Genomic DNA, 25,479 nt, shown 5'->3' with positions numbered 1-25,479 from the left:
CTTTAAAATCTGCCCAAGAAGACCCCTGCTCCCGTTCCTTCCCCCGCAGAACCGCATCCCCTCCAAGCCGAGTTGTAGTCCTTAAGCTGGAGCTGCTCCCCAGTTGCCCCAACCTTGCGCTGGCCCTGGCTCCCCATCCTGTGCCTGACAGAGTCGCAGGGCACGTGACAGGCGGCAGCAAGGCAGCTGAAAGCACTCCGGGCTCCAGAGAGGCTCTGACGGGCTCCCTGCTCCTGGGAGAGGGATTCCATTAGCTGAGCTCCCCCTCTCCCTGAGGACCTCAAGATTTTTCACACCACCCACAGGTAAGCATGGCGATTTCTTCCTGTCTCTGTTCCCCATCGTTACCATCCCTACGTTAGAGATTCCCTCCTCATCAAGCGGCTTGAAGAGGGAATCTTATCAATTAAGGCTTCACGTGTCATTCCACTACTTACAGAAATCACCACTGCAGGTCATCAGACATCACCAAGGCCAAGACAGAAACTGCTGCCCTCCTGTGACCTTCCAGCCCCGCCCTGCTTCCCCACCTCTGAGCCTGCCGGGGCGGAGGGATGGGGAACCCGCTAAGGATTCACCTGTACCTGTGAAGCATGTGTCCATCAACTCAGCTGCAGGCCCCAGAAGCAAGAGCTGGGGGCTCAGTGGTGAGCCACGCCCCATGACAGTTTGTTCCAGCTCAACCTGACCACCCTTTGGCTTCAGACATGACCTCTGCGCACTCTGGAGCCCTATGGACACTTCCAAGAGCCAAAGAGGCTCTGGAGCTGGAATGGCCCCGGGAGACAGCCCTGTATGTCACTGATCTGCCTCTTTGCTCCCCTGGGAAAAGAGTCCGGCGCTGGTATGTTCTCTCCAGCTGGTGGGCTTTTGGGGGATAGTGATTCTGGGGCTGCGAACGTGTCACTAGCCAGGACCGGGAGGCCGAGGCCCAGGAGAGAGAGGGCTCCCTTTGCCACGTGCCTCCATCGGTTCCCGTGTAAGTGCTCTCATCCTTCACTGCTTTTGGGAAACTGGATGGAGGGAGAGCGGGTGGCCTCCGGTCCATGGGAATTTTCCCTTCTTACCGATCTGGAATTTCTCTTTAACGGGTTTCCTAAGTGGCCCTCCAGCCTGAGTGCCCTGTGGGGAAATGTACTGGGTAAACAAGATGACAGCTTCCTGCCTGGCTCTCCTGGAGTAGAGGCCCTTGTGACAGGCCCCTCTCTGGGGTGGAGAGGAAGCCTGGTAGCCTACATCAGTATAAATGTTGCTGTCCACCTCACCACCCTGATCTGGAGGCAGAGAACCACACAGGCTCTGTTCGTGTGGGTGAGTTTAGCCCCATCCCCTGGGTCTTCCCCAGGGTTGCAGCAGCATGAACCAGCCCAGCAGCCACAGGCTTCACTATGGGTCAGGCAGGGAAGGAGGGGCCCTCCCTGGGTACCACTGGGACTTGTTCCACAGAACCCTAACTATGGGTACAGGAAGATGGGCTTGCAAATATCCTCACACTTCACTTTGCTCCTGGGCCGGGCCCATTGGCCCCAGGGATTCATCAGGGCCTGCAGGGTGGAGGCAGGGGGAGAAAGAGCCTGCCAAAGAGGAAGCCTCCCAAGAAAGCAGGGAGGAGGGGACTCCCTATCATTGACCAACGTGGGGTGGCCAAGACATGGGCCCTGGTCATCTCTGCTCATCCTCAGGATCATGGTCCCTTAGAACTCAAAGGGAGGGTAGCTGAGAGTATGAGGGACAGATGGAGCGAGTGAATGTTGACCACATCCTTCCTCCCAACAGCCTGGGAGGGACAGGCCAGGATTGCCTCCAGGACAGAAGTTTCAGCTGAAGCCAAGAGAGGTGAAGTGAGTTCCCCACGGTCACACAGCTAGGAACAAACAGAGACTCCATTAGAACCCAGGTCCTCTGAGTCTCCAGAGCTCTCTACAACTCCTCCCCTGCCCGGGTACCACTCCACCTCCAGCCAGAGGGATGGGGCATGAGACCATGTTAGATATCAGATGATGCTGGGAGTTTCCAAGGATAGTTTGGGTCTTTCCAGAGCTCCTGTCTGTACCTGCCCTGGCCCTCAGGCTCCATCACATGCCTGAATCTTGACAAAGCACAGCAAGGGGAGACCTTGGCAAATGCTTCAGGTGGACCACAGCCCGCCCTTCCCTTCTACAGAAGGAGCCGCTGGAGCAAACGCCATGCTGCTGTGCTCTTTGACCCTCACCCTCATCTGGCTGGTGGTTTCTGGCCTTGAGTGCGACATGAAGGAAGTTTGTCTTGGAAGCCCTGGCATCCCTGGTACTCCTGGATCCCATGGCCTGCCAGGAAGAGATGGGAGAGATGGTATCAAAGGAGACCCTGGACCTCCAGGTACTGAGTGGGAGCTGAGGGACAATGACCTGTTTTCAGGGGGACTTGCTGTCCAGGGTTCCAGGCTGGGTTCAAGGGTCAGGTGGATGGTGGGAGTTTCCCGGGACCCTTAGACTGGAGCAGCCCTGGAGCATCTACCCTCAGGGTACCTGTGGAGTGACAGGTGAGTCAGCCTGGCTGATAATGGAGGTCCAGTCCCATCAGCCCCAGCCCACTGTGGGTGATAGATAGCATACATCCTTGTCCCCCTCTCTCTGCAGGCCCCATGGGCCCCCCTGGAGGAATGCCAGGCCTCCCTGGGCGTGATGGGATGACTGGAGCCCCTGGCCTCACTGGAGAGCGTGGAGAAAAGGGAGAGCCTGGTGAGAGGGGCCCCCCAGGTGAGCAGGATGTGGCCAGTGTACAGAAGCAACGGGACACTGTGCCCATGTGGTCAGTTACATGAGGGATGACGGGGATCAGACAAAACCACGGAAGTCCCCAAAGGGTATATTTTTCAACCTAGATAAGAGAATATGAGGTTGAGAAATCAGAGGGGTCTGGGTCGTGGAACTGGTGGGTATTGGAAGTGTTCCACGCATCACAACAGCTGATGGGGAGACACAGGGCATCAGGTGTGGGAAATGGAACAGCACTGGGAGGAGGGGAGGCACTTCCTAGTGCTGAGGCATAGGGGCATTCTGAGGGTGTAGGGGGTTATGTGGACCAAGGACCAGACAGATGATACAACTGGGAACCCTGCATGTCCAGGGGAATTCTGGAGCTCTGAGCAGTAATCAAGATACATCAGGAGAGTCAGAGAGAACCAGATTTGCTCTTAATGGAGGGTGGGGAAGGGGGCCCTGCCCAGAAACTAGAAAACCCCACAGAAGTGGACAGACAGAGCCATGAAAGGATATGGCAGGAAAGAAGAGCAGAGATGGGGCTGAGCAAGGGCAAGGCTGAATTAAAGGACAAGTGTGTAGGGAGTGGGAAACACACTCCAACCTCGTGGACCCTTATGACCTGGGGCCTGGGCAGTGGCTCTAGACAAGTGAAGGGCAGAATGCCAGGCTTGCCGCTGGCCTCGCACCTGCTTGGCACAAGTGGGGGTTTTTGTTGGCCTGCCCCTCTTCTTGCTGGGGATCTCTCTACAGGGCTTCCAACTTACCTAGACGAGGAGCTCCAGAGCACAGTCCGTGAGATCAGCCATCAGGTCCTGCAGTCGATGCGCGGTAAGGGGGTCCCCTGGGGCCTTATAGGGTAGGGGGTTCCCATAAGTTCTCCTCATCCTCAGCATCAGGCTCCAGAATCTAGAGACTTGACAAACAAGTGTGGACATGGAGGTCCTTTTTCAGGTGTTCTTCAATGGCTCAGAGGAGACCGAAGTAGATATGGATTATCTCCCTATGTCCTGGGGAAGCAATGTTCCTGGCTATACTGCTTTCTATTGAATCCCAGGAAATTGCACAGTTTCAGGCATATAATAGACAGTCAATAAGTAATTGTTAAATGGGTGAATGGATAATTAAATGATGGGAGCATGGAGGGGAATCCAGAAAGACTAGGATTGGAAGAGGGAGGGAAGAAGGAGAGAGAGGCAGAGGTGAAGAGATTGGAAAGCGCATAAAGGTAGAGTGCATAAAGGGAAGGAAAAGGACTTGGAAACAAAGAGGCCTGTGGCCTGACCCGGATTCCTCTGCTGTCAGTCCTCAGTTTTCAGGGCTCCATGCTGGCAGTGGGAGAGAAGGTCTTCTCCACCAATGGGCAGTCGGTCAATTTTGATGCCATTAGAGAGTCGTGTGCCAGAGTAGGTGGACGCATTGCTACCCCAAGGAGTCCAGAAGAGAATGAGGCCATTGCAAGCATCGTGAGGAAGCACAATACTTATGCTTACCTGGGCCTGGCTGAGGGTCCCACTGCTGGAGACTTCCACTACCTGGATGGAACCCCTGTGAATTACACCAACTGGTACCCAGGGGAGCCCGGGGGTCGGGGCAAAGAGAAGTGTGTGGAGATGTACACAGATGGCCAGTGGAATGACAAGAACTGCCTGCAGTACCGACTGGCCATCTGTGAGTTTTGAGCAGGCACCAAGGCCACAGGATGGAGAGGGTCCTGCCTTGCCTTTCAGCCTACATCCTGGGGAATCCACCTGGTCTGTGAGGTGCTGTAACACCTCTGTGGCTATAAGAGTTGGAGACGTCTTAGCCACTCCACTCCCAGGTGGGCCCTGACTCCTCCCCCTTGATTACTAATCAGTCTGACTCCCCCTGGAGCCCCTTCTCAGCTCTGCACTCTAGACAGCCACTCTAACTTTGCCCTTTGGCAAGAGATGGAGGCTTCTTTCTTCCTCTTCTTGTCCAACTCCTTCATTTATAGATGGCAACAGTGAGGTCCTGGGATGGAGGTTCCCTCCAAAAGCACACACAGGGTGCCTGCTTCCTGGCCCCTCTACTCTTTCTTTGCAGCCCACTGCCTGCCCAGCCTTATCAAGATGTAGCAGTCAGTGCTGCTCAAGCATAATGATAGACGGGTGGACTTCTGGGAAATTCCAAATGTGTGGAGCTAAGGATACATTTGGGATTATCTGGCAGCCTGAGGTCTGTGGGGCACATCTGCTCAGGCTCTCCATGAGGTCAGAGGGCCTTGTGGTACCGCAGCATGGTGGAGGCCAACCCACCCCTAGTGATTGGCATGTATTATCCACTCCCTTGACTCTTGGGGTACCAACTCAACTCCCTGACCTAAAAGCAGCCAGCCTTTGCCTCTAGGGAAGATCTCACCCCCCACCTCAGACATTACCCAAGTAACTTCCTGCTGATGAACACATCCCCACCACTTCAGACCTCAGTGAGGTGTTTATTGAGCATATACTATATACCAAGCACCTTGACAAGCACTTCTAAGACATCTCTTATAAACTATGATTTAATCTTCACACGGTGCCATGGAACAAGAATTATTCTCCCCAGTTTTTATGCAAGAACACTGAAACTTAAAGAAGTTAAATGTTTTGAGTTTTGTTACACGGAGCAAGTGACAGAGGCTGGTTTCAAACCCATCTACCTGAACCTGAAGCTTGTGCTCATCACCACCCCGCCCTCTCACTGAACAGAGATGATTCAAGTATAATAAATCATGAATATGTTAACATGAGTTTCCATTGCTTTGGTTTCAAGAAATATTTCTGTGTTTTTAGAAATCAAGTTAACTCTGGCTCTGAGGCCCCACTTATCGGAAAAGTGGAAAGTTCAATCTCAGGTTAAGCTTTCTTTGTTGGGTGGAAGGGGCAACCTGCTCCCATCCTCAGGTTGTATGGGCAGATGGGGAGTTACAGAAATGTCTGGAGGAACAAATGAGCATTAGTGTTGATGGCTGGCATCAAGATAGCTCCTGATCTAAGTCTACGTGTTCCATTTGTGGGTGGTGATATCATGCCTTCCGTTTCCCACTCAGCCCCCTGGATGTTTTCCATAGCCCAACAGTGGTGGCATTCAGGGCTCTGTGAGCCACCTCAGTCTCAGGTCTGCATGGAAAGGGACCATGGCCCCCATGTCCCAAGGCTGTGTGGGAATTGGATCATGTCTCTACTTGCTTGAGGAGGCAACCATATATATGTCCCATCTCCAGAAAGGTCCCCACTTCTCCCACCTTCACATAATGCTCTCCCTCACTGCATATACTTCTTTTTTTGGGACAAGAGGAAGTTCTGGATCACAATCCACAAAACCAGATGGGAATGAGCAGAAATATTTCTCATTCCTTCATGAATGTCAATTTTTAATCTGGTCACCCTGCCACATGAGCTTAGGGCCCAGCACACAAGTTATTGAGCCTTCCCCAAAATTCAAAAAAGTAAGGAGAAACATATTTCCCATATTTTACAGATGAACAGTCTAAGTCTCTGAAAATTTTTGTCTTCTCATTTCTTGTTAGGTTTTATTTTTACTTCCTTTATGGTGTTATTTGCAATTGTTATTATTTTTATCACATTTTAAATTAACTATTGCTGGTTTATAAGAAAACTATTGATTTATTTTTGGTTGATTGTATATCCAACCATCATTTTGGATTCTCATTTTCCCCCTAATACTTCTAATAATTGATTCTCACATTTTATAAATATATGCTCATATTTACAAATGACAGAAATTTTGCCTGTTCCTTATGGTATTTATATTTCTTATATATCATTCTTTTCTTTCTACAGGGGCCAGGAGACCCTATATATTGTTGAAGACACTCAGTGATAAATGTTATCTTTAGGGGGTCATTGAATGTATAATGAGAACATTTCCAGTATTTCAGCATTGAGTTGCTTGTTTTAGGTTTCTGATGCCTTTTATCAAGGCAAAGAAGTTCCCTTATTTTCATAGTTTGCTGAGATTAATTTTCATCATGAATGTGTACTGAGCTTTATCAGATGATTTTTTTGGCATTTCCTTTAAGCTGTTAACATCCAACGGGTGTCAAGTGTGAGTTGAGTCATTTCCTGTTCCTGGGCACTGGCATCTAGAGCCCACAGGTGAGAGTAAAAGGGTCATCTTTTAATGATTCCAAGGGGTTCCAGGGACCCCACCATGGAACCTGCAAGGTGAGGGCCATTCAACATGAGTGGTTTAGTAATTCGCATTCTGTTGCTCAGTATAAGGAAGACTAAAGAGGCGAAAGCAAGCTGACCTTCCGTGGGTGACATCTGTACTCTCACAATGGAATTTATCCCTTCCTCTCCTCTCCCTGTGGCATGGGGGAGGGGACTGTCCTATCCTCCTCCTAATCTTTGCAAATAGGGATGCCCAAATTACTTTGCCTTCCTTCCCTGATTAAGTCACCTAAGGCAGGAATCTTCTGTTCTAAAATTGCTGAAGAGCTGAACCAGCAGAGGGCCTGATCTTGCGGAGGCATGGGGAGATGGAGAAGGGGGAGAATAGAACTGTGAGCAGGTGTGTTCTGGGGCAACATGGATTTCCACCACTTGGATGGAATTTCCCAGGGGCTGCCAATGTCGATGTCATGGAAGCTAGCCAGAGTTTAAGCCCTACTCATGAGCAGATTGCTTCTTGGAACACAGGGACTTGACGAGCAAGAGACTATGAAGTGATATGTTCACTGATGTCATGTTGAGGGTAGGGAGCATGCAGCTGGAGGTTTTTACAGAGGCCCTTATCTGAAGGACCAGCTCCTGAGAGGAGCTGTCATTTATAATCAGTCACACAAAGGGACCCAACAACCAGTTAGGATGGGCCGAGAAGCAGCAGTGTTCCCACTGACATACGGTGCCTCCTGTGAGCAGGTATTGCCACCCTGGGCACCATCACTCTCTCTACCAACCGCACATGCAAAAAAAAATAAGAGAGAAGGCACTGTCCACCCTTCACTTCAAGAAGCCACCAGTCTATGGCCAGGGTGGTGATGAATCGGAGATAAAACAGATTTTAATAACAAAACTAAGGGACAATAATCATTTGGACTGTATTTTAACTCAACCCTAGAAAGTTTGTATTCCAAGGGAAGAATATGTATGAAGAGTTTTGAGACCATGTATTAGTTTCGAGAAAAGGGTGAGCTTCAAGCTTCAAGATTGTACATATCTGCATTAAGGTTCTTAAACTTGTTATATATTAAATTAGTGAGTTAACTGGCCTATGTTTTGATGTTGAACCATCTTTGCATTCCTGGGATACCCTACTTGGTCTAATGGCTGATACTCTCATCACACTTACCGTGTGCCAGGTATTATACTTCCATTAACTCATATAATCCTCATTAACCCTATTATGTAGACGTTATTATTACGCCCAATTTACAAATGAGAATATTGAGGCACGTAGAGATTAAAGTGATTTTCCAAAGATCATGCAGCCAGTTCATGGCAGAAGTGGGCTATGAATACAGGAAGTCAGATTCCAGGGACTGTGCTATTAACCATGGATGCATGGCTGGACTTTAATAGCTATTTTTTTACTTCAAGCTTTCAAGGGAGTTCCTGTTCGTTCCACATCATTTCATTATTCTGATATTAGTGGCTACTAGGGACATATTCTTCCCACATTTAAAGCTGCTGCTCCCTTAGTGTCTGCTCACGGTCACATGGCCACGCCAAATATCAAAGGGGTTGGGGTGTTTACTCCACATACTCCAGTGGGAGGCATTGCACAGTACCATGACAAAGGGCATGGATATATATTTCTACGAAAAGAAAATGTGGAAATCAGGACAGTAGTTCAAACCACCAGGGTTATGTTTGCCAAATTTGTTTATTTTTGCAGAGAATGGGCGTTTCTGAAATTTTATTAATAGCTCTATAGTTATTTCCTTATTCTAGTTCAAGTTTCACTGTTTAATTTTTATTTATTCCTTATTTATTTATTATTCCTTCTTTATTTATTCCTTATTTATACTGTCTTTTTTTTTTTTTTTTAATAAGTTTATTTATTTATTTTTGGCTGTCTTGGGTCTTCGTTGTTTTGAGCGGGCTTTCTCTAGCTGTGGCGAGTGGGGGCTACTCTTCCTTGTGGTGCGTGGGTTTCTCATTGTCGTGGCTTCTCTTGTTGCAGAGCACAGGCTCTAGGCACTGCGGGATTCAGTAGCTGTGGTGTGCGGGCTTCAGTAGTTGTGGCTCACGGGCTCTAGAGCGCAGGCTCGGTAGTTGTGGTGCACGGGCTTAGTTGCTCCGCGGCATGTGGGATCTTCCTGGGCCAGGGATCGAACCCGTGTCCCCTGCATTGTCAGGCAGATTCTTAACCACTGCGCCACCAGGGAAGCCCTATACTGTCTTTTCAAAACTATCAATTTATCTGTTTTCTAGAGTTGACAGCATTCCGAGGCCTGTTTTTTGAGTCTTGTATCAGTCAGATTTCACTCTACTTATTTTTTACTGTGTTTGGTAGTTTTTACAAGGTGAATTCAAATTTACCTGATCTCCTGAGAAAATCCTGAGGTGCCTGGGTTAAGGGTAAGGTCCTCCATTGCTTTTACGTCCCCATGGTACACTAGATTGTGATGAGCTGGGACACTTGAAAAACAATTTTTCATCTTGGCATGAAGGGAAAATTTTCATAATAATAATAATAGCAAAATAATACTAATAAGCATAAATTCAAACCCCAGATCTATGAGAGGACAGACTCAATGGATATGCATCCTCGACGGGGGTCTTTTTCCCACCAGAGTCAAGTATTTCTTACTGTCCCTTTGCTCACAGCGCATATCCCTCCCTCCTCCCGTTCTATCCTCTTCCTTCCTTCTAAAGCCATCTTTCCTCTAAGTCTGTAGGACATGTAGGGTCCTGGCTGTATGTAAATCTCTCAGCTTCAGATTTCCACCTTTCTGGGAGGTCTGCTCATTTGCCGTAGGGTTTGAGAATTCTTTGTCCTCTGAGCCTATGGGCCCTTCGGAGTTGTGACAATGGCATCAGTAAACACAGCCCTGGGAGGGGTCTTCTTTACAATGGGCCCCTCTCAGTGCCTGGCAGCCTCCTTGATAACAGGAATCTGGGAGGCTTGCTGAACAGGGCACATTGACTTGAGTACACAACGGCCGATGACTCTTGAGGGGCCAAAGCACCAATCACAAGGCAGAGTCAAAGGGAAGTGGCCCTACCCCTGCTCCACCACAGGGAAAAAGCAAACCTCTAGAGTTGTTTGGTGAGACTGAGTGTTTCAAAGAGTGGGTGTAAGTTTGGGGGAAGGCAGGAATCAAAAGTTATATCAGGGACTTGAAAAAGGCCACTTGATCAGGCTCTGGAGATAAGAACCAGACACTCCTGGAAACCCAGGCGTGGAGGAGCCACAGACTGATCTGGTGTCTGCCCTGCTCAGGGTCTCTGCTTCTCTCCTCACTCTCTCAGTGGATCCTCCCCACGTGCCCAGCCCTGAGTTACACCCTGGAGACAAGGAGGTGAATCAAATGCAGCTCCTGCCCTAGAAAAGTATTAAAAGCACTGGGAGAGTGGGCACAGTTGTTAGCTCTAGCTGGAGGCAAGTCAAGAGGGCCACTTTAAGGACACGATGCTGGATGATTCCTTTGTTCCACAAATGTTTGAGCATTGATTCCGTTTCCAGGCCCTCTTAGAGGTGGGGAAGCAAGATGACTGTTCTCATGAAGTTCCTGTTCTAAAGGAGTGGGATGGTCAATAAATATGCAACCAAAGAAATAAGACAATTTTACATAGAGAAGAATTATAAGCAAGTAACTAAAACAGAGAATTATAATTTTGTGATAGAATGGTTAGGGAAAGACCTTTCTCCAGCAGTAATATTTAAGATGAAATCTGAATGACAACAAGCAATTATGCAAAGATGGAGAGAAGTGTCCTAGGCTGGAAGAGCTAGTGCAAATGCCCATGTTCAGCTTTGAATTTGAGTTGTCTACAAACACTTCCTTTCCTCGTGCCTAGCCCTGCGATGCGCCCAGAGAGGACAGCTGACGAATGTTCTGAATGACAAGGGAGGAATGAGGTGACTCAGTGTTGTAGGTGTTTAACCCCTTCCCTCCTGCTCCTAGTAAATTAAATATGAATGGAAGGGGGAACTAGGCAGAACAACTGGTACACAGGTGTGCGCATGTACATGTGTGTATGCATGAGCATGTGTTTGGTAGGATGTCTATGCACGTCCCTTCCAGAGACAAATATTTGGAAAGAACTATCCTCTGGGATTCTGATCTATGATCTGGGAATCTGTGATTCTAGAGGATCAGATAGCCGAGCTGTAGAGAGAGATGCACGGGAAGGAGCAGTGGGAGGAGTCTGGGGTGTTGCAGTAGAGAGCTGCCCAGTGCTAAGCTGGAGACCCCACCAGCAGCCCTGGAGAACTGCCCAGCATACAGCGGTTCTAAGGATGGTTGTTTATTAATCTGGGGTTGAAGGCCAGTCCAGCACTGTCCCTGGTCACCAGACTAATTGGGGCTGACATTGCTGAGGCATCTGCCAGAGGCCTAGGCTGGAGGACCAGCTTCCCTGCCATAGCCTCTGTGCTCTGAGGAGGCCCCTAGTAAGTCATTTCTGAGGACAGAAGAGGAGGCCTCGGCCAAGAGTCTGGCCACTTGGCTTGATCCTGGTGAGTTCCAGGCAGGGGCTGTGGTGGGGTTGTCAGGCCCCCTGAGGGCCTCTGTCTCTCTGACCTGGGGCCTTGTGCCCTTCCTGGATCCAGGTTACCATCTGCAAACTAAAGGTGGTCTTTTCAGCCAAACAGAAGAATGAAGTGGGGTGTGTATGCCAGCAACATGTTTAGCTCTGGCTTTGGCCTCCCACATAATCAGGGGAGGTTAAGAAAGAGGGAAGGTGGAGAAGATTTGATAAAGAAAATTCCCTTCCGGGACTTCCCTGGCAGTCCAGTGGTTAAGAATCCGTGCTTGCACGGCAGAGGACATGGGTTCCATCCCTGGTCAGAGAACTGGGATCCCACGTGCCACACAGTACAGCCAAAACAAAATAAACAAACAAACAACAAAAAAAGCAAAACAAAAAAGAGAGAGAAAATAAATTAAAAAAATTAAAAAATCCTAAAAAAAAAAAGAAAAAAGGAAAGAAAGAAAATTCCCCCCCAACTTGCTACTTCTCACTGAGTCCTGGAGGAAAGGAAGGGTTAAGGGAGCTGACAGGCCAGGGTGGCCAAGGACAGATGCAGGAGTGATGCAGCAAAGGCAGGGACATTGGAATTAGAGGCCAGAGAGGAGCAGAGGGATAGGCCCATGGGGGCTGGGCTGTGAGGCTTCCTGGAAGGGGACCAGCTCGAGCAAAAGCTGGATGGGAATCTGATGGCTGGATGGGGGCACAGAGCCGGAGAGGCGTCTCGGAAGCATGCAGAGAATCCTGCCAGGAGGAGAAGTATGAGCTGACCCTGCTGGGCCCAGGGTGAACAGAAATTTTAGGAGCCTGGGTTCTGGCTGGAAAAATGGCCTCTCAGTGGAAAATCTCAAACCAAGGGAAGGAGGTAAATCTAAGTGTCAACTGGCCAGGATCAATGACCAAAGAAGGTTCCATTCTCAGGGTCAGAATAAGTTTCCATACCTCAGGGTACTCTGGGTCCCGAGTCCCAGCAAGTGCCTGTCACAAAGTAGAGACTTTATTAAACAGGATGATTGACAGGCTGTTGGGGAAACAGCTGTGGTTCTTGGGGTGGTTGGGGCCCTGAGGTGTAAAACAGAGATTTTTATGTGACATGAGACAATGGATGTTGTAAAACAGGTCCCGCCAAGCAATGGGTCACATGCTATAATTTGAGTCTACCTTTAGCGTCCATAAGGAAGGAGAAGAAGAGGGAAATTTAGGCTACTTAGGCCCTCAAGAAAGGGAGTTGAGAAGAGAGCAGCCAAAGGTCATGCAAGAAATGAGCCCTCTTTGCCGGGCCATCAGGAACAGGGCTTGTGTGTCATTTGTAGACCGTGTGGGCTTTTGTGCTTAAGGCTGCCTAACCAACTAAGCCTTGGGCCCACAGGGCATGAGAACCCCAGGGAAAGTGGGCCCCTATTATATTACTCTTGCATCTATATTTGTTTTAGCACTGATCTAACTCTAATGCATTTTGCTTGTGCTAGTAGTAGTTTTCCTAGTAGCCTGGAAGTAACTCAGGGCCAAGAGTTGTGATATCCCCCTCTGTGTCAGCTGCCCTGAGCACAGGGTCCAACACATCAGAGATGGTAGCAGATGTTGACTAAACCAAATGAGATGGAATTATTTTCTTTGACTTTCTCCACTCTAAGGTAAGGACCATGTTCCTGTTTTTGTCACTTCCTGTCCTCCTTCTGTGTGTGGTGACAGCATCCTGCTCAGAAACAAAAGCCTGTGAGGATGCCCAGAAGACCTGTTCAGTGGTGACCTGTGGCATCCCGGTCACCAACGGCACCCCAGGCAGAGATGGGCGAGATGGACCCAAGGGAGAAAAGGGAGAGCCAGGTATAGGACAGGCTGCTGTGACTTCTTAAATCTTTTACCCCAACGGGAGAGTTTTCTCTCTAAGGGATCTAGCACAGAGACATGAGGAGGCTCACCTTTCATTATGGTAGGTGATGATTCACTGAGAAAAATTCCTGTAAAAGGGCATTCTCTCCAAAATAAAGATGCTTCTCTGGCTCTCCAGGATCCCTCATTGCCACCCAGGAATTGGTGATGTGTGGTTGTCCTTAGAGAAGGGGTGTCTTTTCTGCTCAGGGAGCTGGCCCTTAGGACAGGCCATCCCCTGAGATGCAGGAGGATCTTTCTTCTTTGGATCACTACTAGCTGAGTGGTGGTTTCTTGGGGTCAATCAAATATTGAGCTTTTGGAGAAAGAGAATGAGTGACAGACACTGGGTCACATTTCCTTCCTCTTCCAACAGGGCAAGGGCTCAGAGGCTTGCAGGGCCCTCCAGGGAAAATGGGGCCTCAAGGAAACATAGGGAAACCTGGGCTTCCAGGACCAAAGGGCCACAAAGGAGATCGTGGAGACAGTTCGGGTAAGGAGCTCACCCCAGCAAGTGATGTGGGCTGAGGGGACCCAGGACCTGGGAACTCCAGAGCCAGGTGGGAGGTGCCCCGTCTCCTGCTGCCCTACTGGAAGATGCTCAACTCTGCCTCCTGACCCAGCACCCTCATTCCTCTCAGCTCCTTGGGGCCCAAGGGGATTCCCACTGGTGCCCGGGTATAGACTTCCGAACCCTGCCCGCCTCTCCCTCAGCAGACCTCTGTATGACATGTGCCCTGGCCCTACTTCAGCTGCAACAGTCCAGTGCGTGGTTCCAGGCTGCAAGGGAGGAAATTGGTCCTCTCTGCTGTTGGATCATGTCTGTTGTCACAAGAGTGGCATGAAAAGGGTTGGCCTCATAGGACCCCTGGATAATGGGGAACATCACAGCAACTTAGTTCAGAGTAAAATAAATTCAGTAACAACAAAACCAAAATGATGACCTCTTATATTTGTCCACTGGCCTATCAAAATAATAAACATATTAAAGAGTTTGCCTAGAATAGGAAGTGAAAATATGATTAAGAAAAATTTTCAGAAAGAATAATTAGCTGGGCCTTTTCTTATAAATAATTATAATATTGCAATATTTAAGCAGTATATGAAGAAAAGGATCCAGAGCTATAGTTTATGGTATTATTATTATTTCCAGAGTTATAGTTTACAATAGTTACTAAGTATATCTGAGGAGGCAGGAATACAGTGTTTTTCCTTTTGCTTCTTTTTGTTTTCTTATTTTTCTGGAATAAGAATACTTTTTAGTAAGCTAATTTTTTTTTTTCAAAATACTCTGCTCTCCAAATGAGGGTCTTCTTCTAAATAAATATCCTCTCCCTATTGCTTTATAGTTGCCGAGGCTAAGCTGGCTAACTTAGAGGGACAGATAAGGAGCCTGAAATCACAACTGGATCACATCAAAAAGTGTAAGCTTTTTTTCTGTCCCCAATGTGTTCTTGACTCTAACTTTTTCTCCAGAGTGCTCTACGTTTTGGGGGGACAGTGGAAAAGAACTTACATTTATGACGACTTATTATATACTAGGTTGGAATTTTCTCATAATGTGGTTTTATTCAATCCTCTTGCCATCCCTATTTGTGGGTATTACACCCATTTTATTTACAGGTGAGAAAAAAATAGGTCCAGGAAGTCTAGATAATTCATTCAACAGCATACAGTTAGGAAGTGGGAAGGAGGATGGCGTGGAGGTCTGCTGACTCTGGAATCTTTGCTCCTTCCTCAGCACCCACGGGCCTCAGATGGCGGTCCACGACTCTTTCTCATCCTGGTGCCCACGTCTGGCAGTGGGGCTCAAGCATGTTTCCCTAGGTCTACCTGTACTGGGACAGTTTTCAACAGATATTTGTCCTAAGGATGGGATATGCCAGGAGAGCCCCGGCTTGCTGCCAGGGACTTGCCTTCCACCTTCTTACTAGGATCTCACCAGGGGTGGTAGAGAATGGGGCTCAACCCCAGACTCCCAAGTTCCCAGAGAAGGGATTTTTCATCTGCTGTCCTAGGCTGGGCTTGAAGCCAAGTCAACCTCACCTACATTTTGTGATTTCAGTGCAAAGCTTCTCCTTGGGTAAAAAGTCTGGAAAGATGCTCTACGTGACCAATGGTGAAAAGATGCCTTTTTCCAAAGTGAAGGCTCTGTGCGCTGAGCTTGGGGCCACTGTGGCCACCCCCAAGAATGCTGAGGAGAACAAAGCCATCCAGGACATGGCCACTGACATAGCTTTCCTGGGCATCACAGATGAGGTGACCGAAGGCCAGTTTATGTATGTAACAGGAGGGAGGATGGGCTACAGCAACTGGAAGAAGGGTGAGCCGAATAACCATGGCTCAGGGGAGGATTGTGTCCTCCTCCTGAGAGACGGGCTCTGGAATGACATCTCCTGCTCTTCCTCCTTCTTGGCCATCTGTGAATTCCCAGCCTGAAGAGGCAGGTTCCTCCGCCCCCTCCTTGGCTCCCTGCTGAGGTCCCTGCTGCTCTGAAAGAGAATTCAGTGCCAGTTTCCCCGTGTCCAGTGTTGATTCATTCCTTCATGGGGATGGGAGATAAGCAAGGGGACACATTTGATTGTGGGAGGATGAAGTGAAAAGAGACTGACCGTGGGGCATGAGGGTTTCTGGTCCAGTCCAGTCCATGGCAAAGGACACCTTCTGTCCTGCCAAAGAGCACAGCATTGGGTCAGAGTCAATCTCAGAAAAAGCACCTTCAAACCCTCTCCTTTTTTTAGTGAGGACACTGCAGCCCAGCAGATGGATCAAGGGAGGACCACATCTGTGTCCGAGCAGGCAGTGTCTCAGCTTCCAAGAGATCCAATTCCCATTTTTCCAAGTTGCCACTACCTGGTGCCAAAGTCTCCTTCCCATGGCTAGCCCAGCCCTGTCTACGACATGAGTGTTGTTTTTAGTTGTTGATGAGCTATACCCTAAAACTGTAACACTTGGCCATGTCCTACATGGGTAACAGTGGATAGTCCTAGGAATCCCCTCACTTGCCCAAGTGGCTGTGGCCTCCCTATAGTCACTAGGGTGATCTTGAGGACAAAGGGCAGCCTTCCCTTCCCGCATACTTTTAGGAGACTGTTTTGATATTGTGGCATATGCCAGTATCGCGGGAGGAAGCAAATGGTCAGGCAGGCTGAGTCCTTCCTTACGGGGCATCATCGGTCTTAATGCCTCCATGTTCAACATCCCCTTTCTTCTGTGACATCCTCATCCCATTATAGGTCAATGGGTCCATTATTCATAGAGACAAGAGGGAAAATCTCCCTAAAGGTGCATTTCACACACTGGGGGGCAAATTATGCAGCACCATCCAGTCAGCAAATAAAACCTCCCTCTGAGCAGAGTTCTGACACCATCTTGGCCCACAATCAAGCTCATGACCGTGGATGTTCTTGAGCAATCTCAGGGTGGATGGAGCTGGGATTATACGGAGCCCAGGCAGCAAACTGGGGGACGAGAATGAATTCCGGTTCCAGCTGTATGCCAATCACAAAATGAGGTTGAAAATATTTCATGAATGGGCTAAGGGCCATTTTAACTTAATGAAATATCTTTGTTAAATTAGTTTTCCATTTTAGTTTTCTTTGTATCCAAACTACCAGAGGGAGCGCCTCGCACTTGGTAAGTGCTTGATGAGTATTTGTTGCATGGGTGCCCCAAAGAATTAGCAAATGGACGAGTGGGTGGGATACTGCGAATTGAATATTATAAGGTAGAGTTCTCTCTGAGGTGTGCTTCTTCTGTGAGGCTATCGGGGTAGGTGTGGGATGTGCTGAAGACATTGGGGCTGGCAGGGTGAGGGAGACAGCACCTGTGTGCTCAGCCTCTGACCCACCTAGACTGTCACATCACTGAATTTTCAACCTCATGAAGCTTTTCTTCAGGCACTGCACTTGGGGGCAGTGAGAAGGGTACTTTTGTGACGTACAGAACAATTCACTATTTGCACTTCAAATCCAGACTGCTTGCCAAAGGAATGGGAAACTGCCTAAAATTTAGAGGCACATATGAAACCTAGGTAACGTAGGTTATGGCAAATGGAAAAAGGAAAGACCAGAAAGTTTTTAGAAGGAAAGAAGATACATGTAAGACAACCCAGAACAAGAGAATTATCATAACCAAGCATGAAAATTCCACCTGAATTTTCTCATTGCCAAGACAAAAATGAGAAAATGGACAGGTAATCATTATATAATTCTTTCTATTTTATGTAAGGGGGTGGCGGGGACCATGTCTACCCTGAGATGATTGTCTCCTTTGTTTATACTGTGCATAAAGGTCAGTGTACAAGATGCAGTCATGTGCTTCACAGGAATTGTTTCCCAGCATGTAAAGAGTGCCCCCTCAGTCAGGGAAATGCAATAAAAATCTGTGGATGAGCTCAAATTCTTCCATTTCCCTTTCAGTCTTCTCCTTCTAGTTCCTTCCACGGTGTTCCCTTCCCCCTTCATCCCTCAATCACTAGAGCCTCACATTCCTGCTCTGAGAGCTTTCTATGCCACCCAAGACCTGCCCCTGCTCCCCTACCCTTAAGCCATCCCCAGGGGACATGAAACTTTCTCCCCAGGCTCTTGGACATGTAGAGCTGGTTCTTCCCCTGATCGAGCACCTGATCGTCTTTTCAGATCTCCTCTCTCTAAATGTATCCCCTGGCCGGCATTCTTCCCTCAGTCTAGGATTGAGGCAACAACCTCCCTATATTCACTTCCCAATTCTTATCAGCAAGCAGTGGGGCCCCAGGCAAATCAGCTCAAGAGAACGTGGAGTTAACCTAAAAATGGATTCTCATGAGAGTCCAAGGATAGAAACTACAGTTCATCCAGGCTTCCCAAGACCTAAAACAAGAGGGAAATTATGGATTCAAGAATACTGTCCAGATCATCTCTTTCACTCTCTCAAGGGCTGAGGGCAGGCTGTTTTCCTTTACTAAGGGACATATGATGATTGACATCTCTTGCACAGGGGACCTAATGAAGCCAGGTGCTCCAAGGACAGACCTCAGGGGCCTCGGGCAGCACATTTCCCTCGGGACTTCAGGACTCTGAGCAACTTCTTGAGCCCCGTTGTTTGTTCTCATGGAATAGGAGTCTTCGCCATGGCATGCTGGCTCCCTGGGCCTCAGTTTCCCTATCTGTAAATTGGTCAGTAATGGCTTCTCCCTTTTAAAGCTGGATGAATCAATGATCACACACAGATGCAGACCTGCAGGGCCCATTCCAGGGGCAAAGCTGCAGGATCCGAGAACTGTCTTCCGTTTTTGTTACCTGCCAATTTTTTCCAAACTCATTGTGCCCTGAACACTTATCACCAATCTCTCAGTTCCATAGAAAGTCAGACTGAGTGAGTTAGAATGGCAAACACACCCTGCTCTTGAGATGGGGACTTTGAGTTTAAATTATGTCTGTAAGTCAACAGTCTCCCATGAAGGTATAGATACAACCAATGTGATTGCAATTTGCTTCCCGTACTAGAATGAAAATAACTACCAAAACTCGCAACATACAAGGCCCGGGCTCTGGCCTGGATTCTGGATCCTGGTACGGCAAGGCCTTGTTCCCACAGGACAGTCTTTCTTTGGAGTCTTCCAGCTCTACTGTTCTCACTTTTAGCCATGCCCAAGCCAGAGGACAGGGGTTTGGGGTACCAGCTGAAGGCCTAGCATTCACACTCCTGAAATCCCCTTCCTGCCCAGGACCAGCCTGCCTCCCTTCTCTGGCTGTCAGAGGTGTGCGGGAACCAGGGTTCACAGTTTGCTCGTCGCTGTCAAGGTTGTTTGCTCATTATTGTGTAAGTGAACTATGCTTTAGAACCTGCCAGGAATCAGGGATATTTTTCTTTTCTTTTCTTTTCTCATTAGCGAGGAAGGGATTGAACATTATCATGGAGTGTGGGCTGGAGATGCCGGGAAGTGGACTTTGAAAATTGATGCTGTCCTCCTAACCTGAAGTGGCTGGTGGGGTGCTGGGAAACGAGGAGGATCTCAGGGCGGGGGTCCACCTGGATGGGATGTTCTTAGCCCTGGTGGCAACCTGTGTGGGGAGGAGAACAGTATCTCCAACTATGGACCTGTGGTTTGTCCAAGCAAATACAAGTGTCATGCTCAAAAGCAGTGAAATGCAAGTAACCATTTATTAGCCTAACAAACGCCTTGGGCTGGGCCAGCCGCCTCCGACCCCAAATCCAGCCTGCCCTGTCCTGGCAAGCACAGCGCTTATGCCACCTCATGCAGCTCTCAGAGCAGCGACCCGCAGAATTGCCTGGAATGCTAGCCAAAGTCATAGGCTCTCAGCTCCACTCTGCACCCAGTGAATCAAAATCTCAGAAATCTGTTACCTTCGCGAGGCCCCGAGGTGACCTGGGTTTTTTGTCAGTTTGGGAAACGACTGCCCTAAGAAATATAGTCACCATAGCTGCTTTCTGCCTCCCCCTCACTTTTGCAGGAGGGCCTAGAACCAGGAAGCCAGGCTTCTCCTTTCCTTGTAGACCCTTCATGAGGTGAAGGGTGTCCTGCTTCACTCTGTATATTTTTTCTTCCATTTTTGTTGAGATATAACTGACATATAGCACTGTATAAGTTTAAGGCGTACATATATTTATATTGCATTGGAAGTAGAAGAGTTGAATGAATGAAATCCTTAATTCCTACTTATAAATCTATTCGTAGGCATGAAGAAATATTATATTTATATTTATTTGTTTTGGCCTTTATTTTTTGTTGTTTTTAAAATTTGTTTTAAAAAGATGAACACTCAATTCAATTATTTTCAGCACACTTTTTTATGGTTTTTAAATTTTTAATAACAAAAGTAAAGTGTATTTTCCTCTGACTATAGCTTTAACTATAGCTCATAGATTTTGGATACTTATTACTGATTAATTTGAGTTTCTTTAATTACTACTAAGATTGTGCATTTTTTCATGTTTCCATACTATTGGCCATCAGTATTTCTTCTTTTATGAATTCCCTCTTCTCATTCTTACTTATCCCATTTTTTCTACTTAGATATTAATTTTCTTATTGATTTATCTGTTATGTACTTTGCAAATAAATCAGACTTTTAATTTTGATTTTATGTTGTGTTTTACTTTTTGGCAGAGATGTTTTATATATTTTTTTGTGTAGATATATCAATATTTTATTTGGATTTTCTTCTCTGATAGTCTTAGCTCTTTTCCCTTCTAAGACTACATAAATCATTACTTATATTTTCTTCTGATTTTGATTTTTATATATAACTGAAAGAATCTGATTTCGTTTTTCTTCCAAATGCTTAACTTTTTAATTCAACATTACTAATTGAACAATTCATTATTCTCCTACAATTTGGGTATTCTATTTCTATCTTTTATCATGCATATATAAGATATATATGTATATATATGTATATATATGTATATTTGGACCCGTTTTTTGGAGTCTGTGGTTTTTTACATTGTTTTATCTAGTCCTGTGTCAGTAATACACTGTTGTAATTATGTTAGCTTTCTAAAACCCTTTAAAATAAAATGACCACGTCCATTCTCCTTATGTTTTTAAATTAATGTTTATGACTATTCTAGGATGTTTATTCTTTCATCAGAGCTTTGGAATCATTTGATGAAGTCCTCACAGCCTCAATCACTGTTTTTCTGGGGGATTGAATCTTCGGAGAATTCACATCCCTCTCATCCCTCTGGGGACCAGGCATCCCAGGCTTGCTCAAAAGCCACCACTGGTTTTCTTCCCTTTCCTGCCCTGGTCCATCTTTCTGGTCACAGGATGTGTTTGCTTGGCCTGAAGTTGTCATCTGACCTTTTGGCCCTGGCCTGGCCCCAGCCACTTACCCCTGAAATGAATGAAGTATTCAGGGAATTAATAAATGTGCAGAAAGTCTGGCAGTGAGGTCATGGTGCTATTTCCTCATGTCAAAGAGCCAGGAAACATCTTGAAGGCACTTTCTTCAGGCCTACGAATAGATTTATAAGTAGGAATTAAGGATTTCATTCATTCAACTCTTCTACTTATTCACTTCATTCATTCTGTCTCCTTACTAAATAAATATGAAAAGTACCATTTTGCTCAGGCAGGGCCCTCTTGAGTCCTTCTGTGGCTCCAAGTTGTTTCAGCCAGGCAGTCTGAGAGAGACTATACTGCTTAAGTAAATGGAGATCAAATATGTGAATATTCAAAATGTATCCAGTAAGGATGGGCTACACATGCTGCAGTAACAACCCCCAAACCCCAGTCAAAATCCAAGTGGATCTGGGTGATCCCCAAGGGCAGTTGTTTTCCATCCATTTACTCAGGTGTCAAGCATCTTGGATTGTCCAACCTTATAACCACCAACACTTCTGTGCTCACCAGGGCAGCAGAAAATTGGGCATTTTAGAAATGTGCACTTGCCCTCAACTGCTCCCATCCAGAAGGAATACATGTCACAGGGTAATGCCTGCCTCCATAAGGCCTCTCTTATTGAAACAGTGAAAAACAATAAAATCTACCAAAAGATACCAGTTATTAGCTATACAGAGGCCTAAGAGTCACAGGCAATTAGATTGAACAATAATGAGTGTCTTGGTCTCTGAGTATCTTGGTGGCTTCACAAGAAGATGGCTCTCCTCTATTCTCCTGGTTAAAAGGCTCTATAATCCATCCACTCATTCCCAATCTAGCCCTTGAGCACCTTCACTGCCCATTGCTGAAGCACAATTCTACAGCTGATCTCTAATGTTAAGGAAGTGCAGGGCTGTAGCATATGTGAGGGCATGACCAGCTGTTTCCATCTGTGTATCCAGTGCCTGGATAAGTATTTGGCATATAAATTAATATTTTATTTCTTCTGATAGGTACCTGGTACCTTTGCCCTACTATATAAAACACAAGTAACCCAAAAAGGTCCAGTACACCATTACACTTGAATTAAGGACATCTGGAAGGTAATAGTGATTGAGAATGCTCTGAATGTGTAAGCAACTCAAACGCCAGTGATTTATTTATTTATTTGTTTGTTTTTTAAAGTTAAGTATTTTTTAAATTAATTAATTTATATATTTTTTTGGCTGCGTTGGGTCTTCGCTGCTGCACGCGGGCTTTCTCTAGTTGTGGCGAGCTGGGCCTACTCTTCATTGTGGTGCGTGGGCTTCTCATTGCGGTGGCTTCTCTTGTTGTGGAGCATGGGCTCTAGGCATCTGGACTTCAGTAGTTGCGGTGCGTGGGCTCAGTAGTTGTGGCTCGCGGGCTCAGTTGTTCCACAGCACGTGGTATCTTCCCAGACCAGGGATTGAACCCGTGTCCCCTGCATTGTCAGGTGGATTCTTAACCACTGCGCCACCAGGGAAATCCCAATACCAGTGTTTTATGTCAGTGGAATTCAGAACAAAGATAGAATCCTAGAAAAGTAAACATCAGAGGGCTTCCCATAGGCTGTTCAGTATGGGATGTGGGCCCATCTGGTAACAGGAGGGTTGAAAACCAGGAGGCAACTTGAGAATATACTATAAAACAGGGACTTCCTTGTGTGGTTGTCCCCTCTCCAGGTATGGAAGGCTCCCAGCTTGCTCCCATGATGTCACCTGGCATTGTGAGTGTCATAACATCTCTTGAGGATAAGGGTCACACAGCTCTGGCTTCATTTGGCACCTAGGCTACCAAACTAGGGACATGGCTACTATGGTTGGGGTGGGGCTGACATTGTTTAAGATCTATGTGGACCTTTGCCCATGAATGATGGTGTAGGAGAGACCTCTGTGCTCAAGAATGGGTAAGGACCTGCATTTTCTGAAATACTTGCCTCGGTCCTCTGCTTTAATCGGGTTGTGTCTGCAGAACCCAAACGACCCTCCTTACTTATTCTCTGCGTTGGAAAGCAAACCAGACCCCCGTGGACCATGGTGCAGGTTGATCTGAAGCTTGTTCCTAGGGTTTGGGGTCTCAGCATTCCCGGCCTTCACCAACACAGGAGATTTTTCTTTCTTCCTATGGAGTCACATAGTTCTGCCACTCTTTCCTTCCCTCTTGTCAAGAAATAGGCTTGGCTTACATATTGGGATGAGTAGTGATCACCCATAGAGCATTGTCCAGACCACCATGACCTCGCAAGGATCCCAGTGGCCATATTGTACAATGTGGCTCCTCCCCCGCCCCCAGGGTGAGTTGATTGGATCAGAGGTGGGCATCTGAGACAAGTAGATGCATTTCTACATAGTTTTGAATTGCTATCAAGCAAGAGTTTCTGATCTCTGGGACACACGAGAGACCTGGACGCAGAGGAAGCCGGTGTGTAAAGGAGGGAAAGAGGTGAGGATGGGCAGAGAGAGGCAGAAGCCAGGGAGGTGGCACAGCGGTGCCTGTGCACCCCCAGTCCTTCATAAGCCAATTCAGAATTCTCTGTCCTTTAAAAACACCCCCTCTTTGGCTTAACTAGATCCAATTGTTTTTCTTATTTGCAATAAAAGCAGTCTGTTCTAAGCTCCAGAGAGTTGTACTGGAGAGTTGTTTGCTCATTATTGCTTAACTGTTTATATTGCAGAAGCTGCCAGGAATTGGGGATTTTTTCAAGTAACGGGAAAGATATGAACAGGGACGCTGAGCTGCATGCTGCTGAGATGTGTGTGTGGCTTTTGTTTTCAGATGTGCTGTCCCATATATGAAGTGTGGCTGCAAGAGTGTTGGGAAGAGGGGTAGGGCTCGGGGGTCCCATTCAGAAAGGGCCAGAGAGGGCAGTCCTCCTGGTCCCTGGGAACAAAGGGAAGAGTGGTAGGTTTCCTGTCTGGGGGAGGGGTATTCGTTGCCCCCTCCCATGAGCCTATGGTTCATCCAGGTGTCATTCCAATTTCTTAAGCACAGACGTCATTTAAATCTTTCTTTGCAGCAGTGTGTCAATAAGATCAACTAAATATACAGAGGCCTTTGGCCTAAAAATTTACAGGCCAGAAGTATAAGCTCTGGGGTCCGATGGCCTTTTTCATGAGCGAGCTGTAGCACCGGTACTACCTGTGCAAGTTCCCTCCGTCTCTGTGTCTTAGTTTCCATGTCTGTAAAATGAGAAGGGTTTGAGTAGATTATCTCTGAAGAAGAGTGGAGAAGAACATCCCCGGAACTGCCAGGCAGGAAGAGGTTTGGGGATGAATTTGAACATGGCTGGGCACCCTCTGTGCCTGAGATTTCAGAAGGGATTAGGATTGTGCAGATGGTATGTTCTCCCCTGAGCCAACCACAGTCACACTGTCATGGGTAGAGAGAGATCCTGGGCGGTCAAGGATGAGGGGAGTCTATTGGGTGTAAGGCCACTCAATCTGGCCAGAGAGGCAGGTGCTTCCCTGCCAGGTCATCCCTCTGGAACTGTGCAGCTTCCTAGGCTCAGGGCTTGAAGCAAGAGGCAGACACTGAGACCTCCCAGGCCCGGGCCTCCAGCTTGCACTGGCTGGAGGAGTCTGGGGTTCGGGGAGAGGTCGTGAACAGGGCTCTACGTGGGGGAGGCGTCAATAGAAAGGATTTGAAACCATGGGAGAGAATGAGCCCAAGCCTGGAGCGAGAATAAGGAGAGAGGGGAACTGGAGCTGAGGCTCCCGTGCCCCTCTGTGGAGCAGTCCAGGAGAGGAGGAGGGATGAGACTGATGCAGAGCAGCCAGAAGGATAAGAAAATTGCAAGCAGAAGAGGAAAAGGGAAGGAGGAGGCAGTGATCAGCTGGGTCAAATGAGGCCGATGGCTGGAGGAGGTGGAGGGCTGACGAGGAGATGCTGGATTTTGCAACAGGGAGTTCTTGGAGACCTCATTTTAGCCCTTGCCCTGGGAAAGCAGGCTGGCCTCCTTTTCCTCTGATAGGTCTTCCTGGTGTGAAGCCAGTTTCAAACTTTATTCTGAGGGAGGCATTCCATAGCAGCCCTGCCTTCTGGCCTCACCCATGGCTCTGTGGAGAAGCCCTGGCCAGCAGAAGGTCACCTTTTTTTTTTTCTTTTTTATAAATTTTATTTATTTATTTATTTATTTTTGGCTGCGTTGGGTCTTCGTTGCTGTGCGTGGGCTTCTCATTGCAGTGACTTCTTTTGTTGCGGAGCAAGGGCTCTAGGCACGCGGGCTTCAGTAGTTGTGGCTCGCGGGCTCTAGAGCGCAGGCTCAGTAGTTGTGGCGCACGGGCTTAGTTGCTCCGCGGCACGTGGGATCTTCCTGGACCAAGGTTCAAACCCGTGTCCCCTGCATTGG

The 25,479-nt window shown here is 47.5% G+C and overlaps 2 protein-coding genes across 5 annotated transcripts; both read left to right on the top strand.

Annotated features, from left to right (window-relative positions):
* Nucleotides 1-1,201: 1,201 nt before the first annotated feature.
* Nucleotides 1,202-5,491, top strand: LOC309635468 (pulmonary surfactant-associated protein A). Of its 3 annotated transcripts, none has more exons than XM_082406785.1 (6): nucleotides 1,202-1,311; nucleotides 1,777-1,836; nucleotides 2,164-2,358; nucleotides 2,619-2,738; nucleotides 3,495-3,572; nucleotides 4,047-5,491. In XM_082406785.1, exons 3-6 carry the CDS (start codon nucleotides 2,187-2,189, stop codon nucleotides 4,421-4,423), a joined length of 747 nt encoding a protein of 248 aa, XP_082262911.1. In that variant the 5' UTR covers nucleotides 1,202-1,311; nucleotides 1,777-1,836; nucleotides 2,164-2,186; the 3' UTR covers nucleotides 4,424-5,491. The 3 variants fall into 3 exon arrangements, with proteins under 3 accessions (XP_082262911.1, XP_082262910.1, XP_082262909.1); XM_082406783.1 differs by having other exon boundaries at nucleotides 1,286-1,311; nucleotides 1,777-1,841; XM_082406784.1 differs by lacking the exon at nucleotides 1,777-1,836 and having other exon boundaries at nucleotides 1,206-1,311.
* Nucleotides 5,492-5,589: 98 nt separating this feature from the next.
* LOC309635466 (mannose-binding protein A-like) lies at nucleotides 5,590-25,377 on the top strand. 2 transcript variants are annotated; one of them, XM_082406781.1, is made up of 5 exons: nucleotides 5,590-13,237; nucleotides 13,659-13,775; nucleotides 14,632-14,706; nucleotides 15,348-15,541; nucleotides 16,024-25,377. In XM_082406781.1, the coding sequence occupies exons 1-5, from the start codon at nucleotides 13,054-13,056 to the stop codon at nucleotides 16,024-16,026; spliced, it is 573 nt and encodes a 190-aa protein (XP_082262907.1). In that variant the 5' UTR covers nucleotides 5,590-13,053; the 3' UTR covers nucleotides 16,027-25,377. The 2 variants fall into 2 exon arrangements, with proteins under 2 accessions (XP_082262907.1, XP_082262906.1); XM_082406780.1 differs by lacking the exon at nucleotides 16,024-25,377 and having other exon boundaries at nucleotides 15,348-15,798.
* The last annotated feature ends 102 nt before the right edge of the window (nucleotides 25,378-25,479 follow it).

This window comes from Balaenoptera borealis (assembly GCF_965194805.1).
Source record: "Balaenoptera borealis genome assembly, chromosome: 10".
Taxonomy (NCBI): domain Eukaryota; kingdom Metazoa; phylum Chordata; class Mammalia; order Artiodactyla; family Balaenopteridae; genus Balaenoptera; species Balaenoptera borealis.
Note: the sequence above shows the minus strand (reverse complement) of the source record. Positions and strands in the feature narration are given on the sequence as shown.

Coding starts and splice junctions, on each gene's coding strand:
- LOC309635466 (XM_082406780.1), top strand. CDS start 13,054: ATGTTCCTGTTTTTGTCACTTCCTGTCCTCCTTCTGTGTGTGGTGACA. Junction 13,776..14,631: donor AGATCGTGGAGACAGTTCGG/GTAAGGAGCTCA, acceptor ATTGCTTTATAG/TTGCCGAGGCTAAGCTGGCT. Junction 14,707..15,347: donor ACTGGATCACATCAAAAAGT/GTAAGCTTTTTT, acceptor TTGTGATTTCAG/TGCAAAGCTTCTCCTTGGGT.
- LOC309635468 (XM_082406785.1), top strand. CDS start 2,187: ATGCTGCTGTGCTCTTTGACCCTCACCCTCATCTGGCTGGTGGTTTCT. Junction 2,359..2,618: donor AGGAGACCCTGGACCTCCAG/GTACTGAGTGGG, acceptor CTCTCTCTGCAG/GCCCCATGGGCCCCCCTGGA. Junction 3,573..4,046: donor GGTCCTGCAGTCGATGCGCG/GTAAGGGGGTCC, acceptor CTCTGCTGTCAG/TCCTCAGTTTTCAGGGCTCC.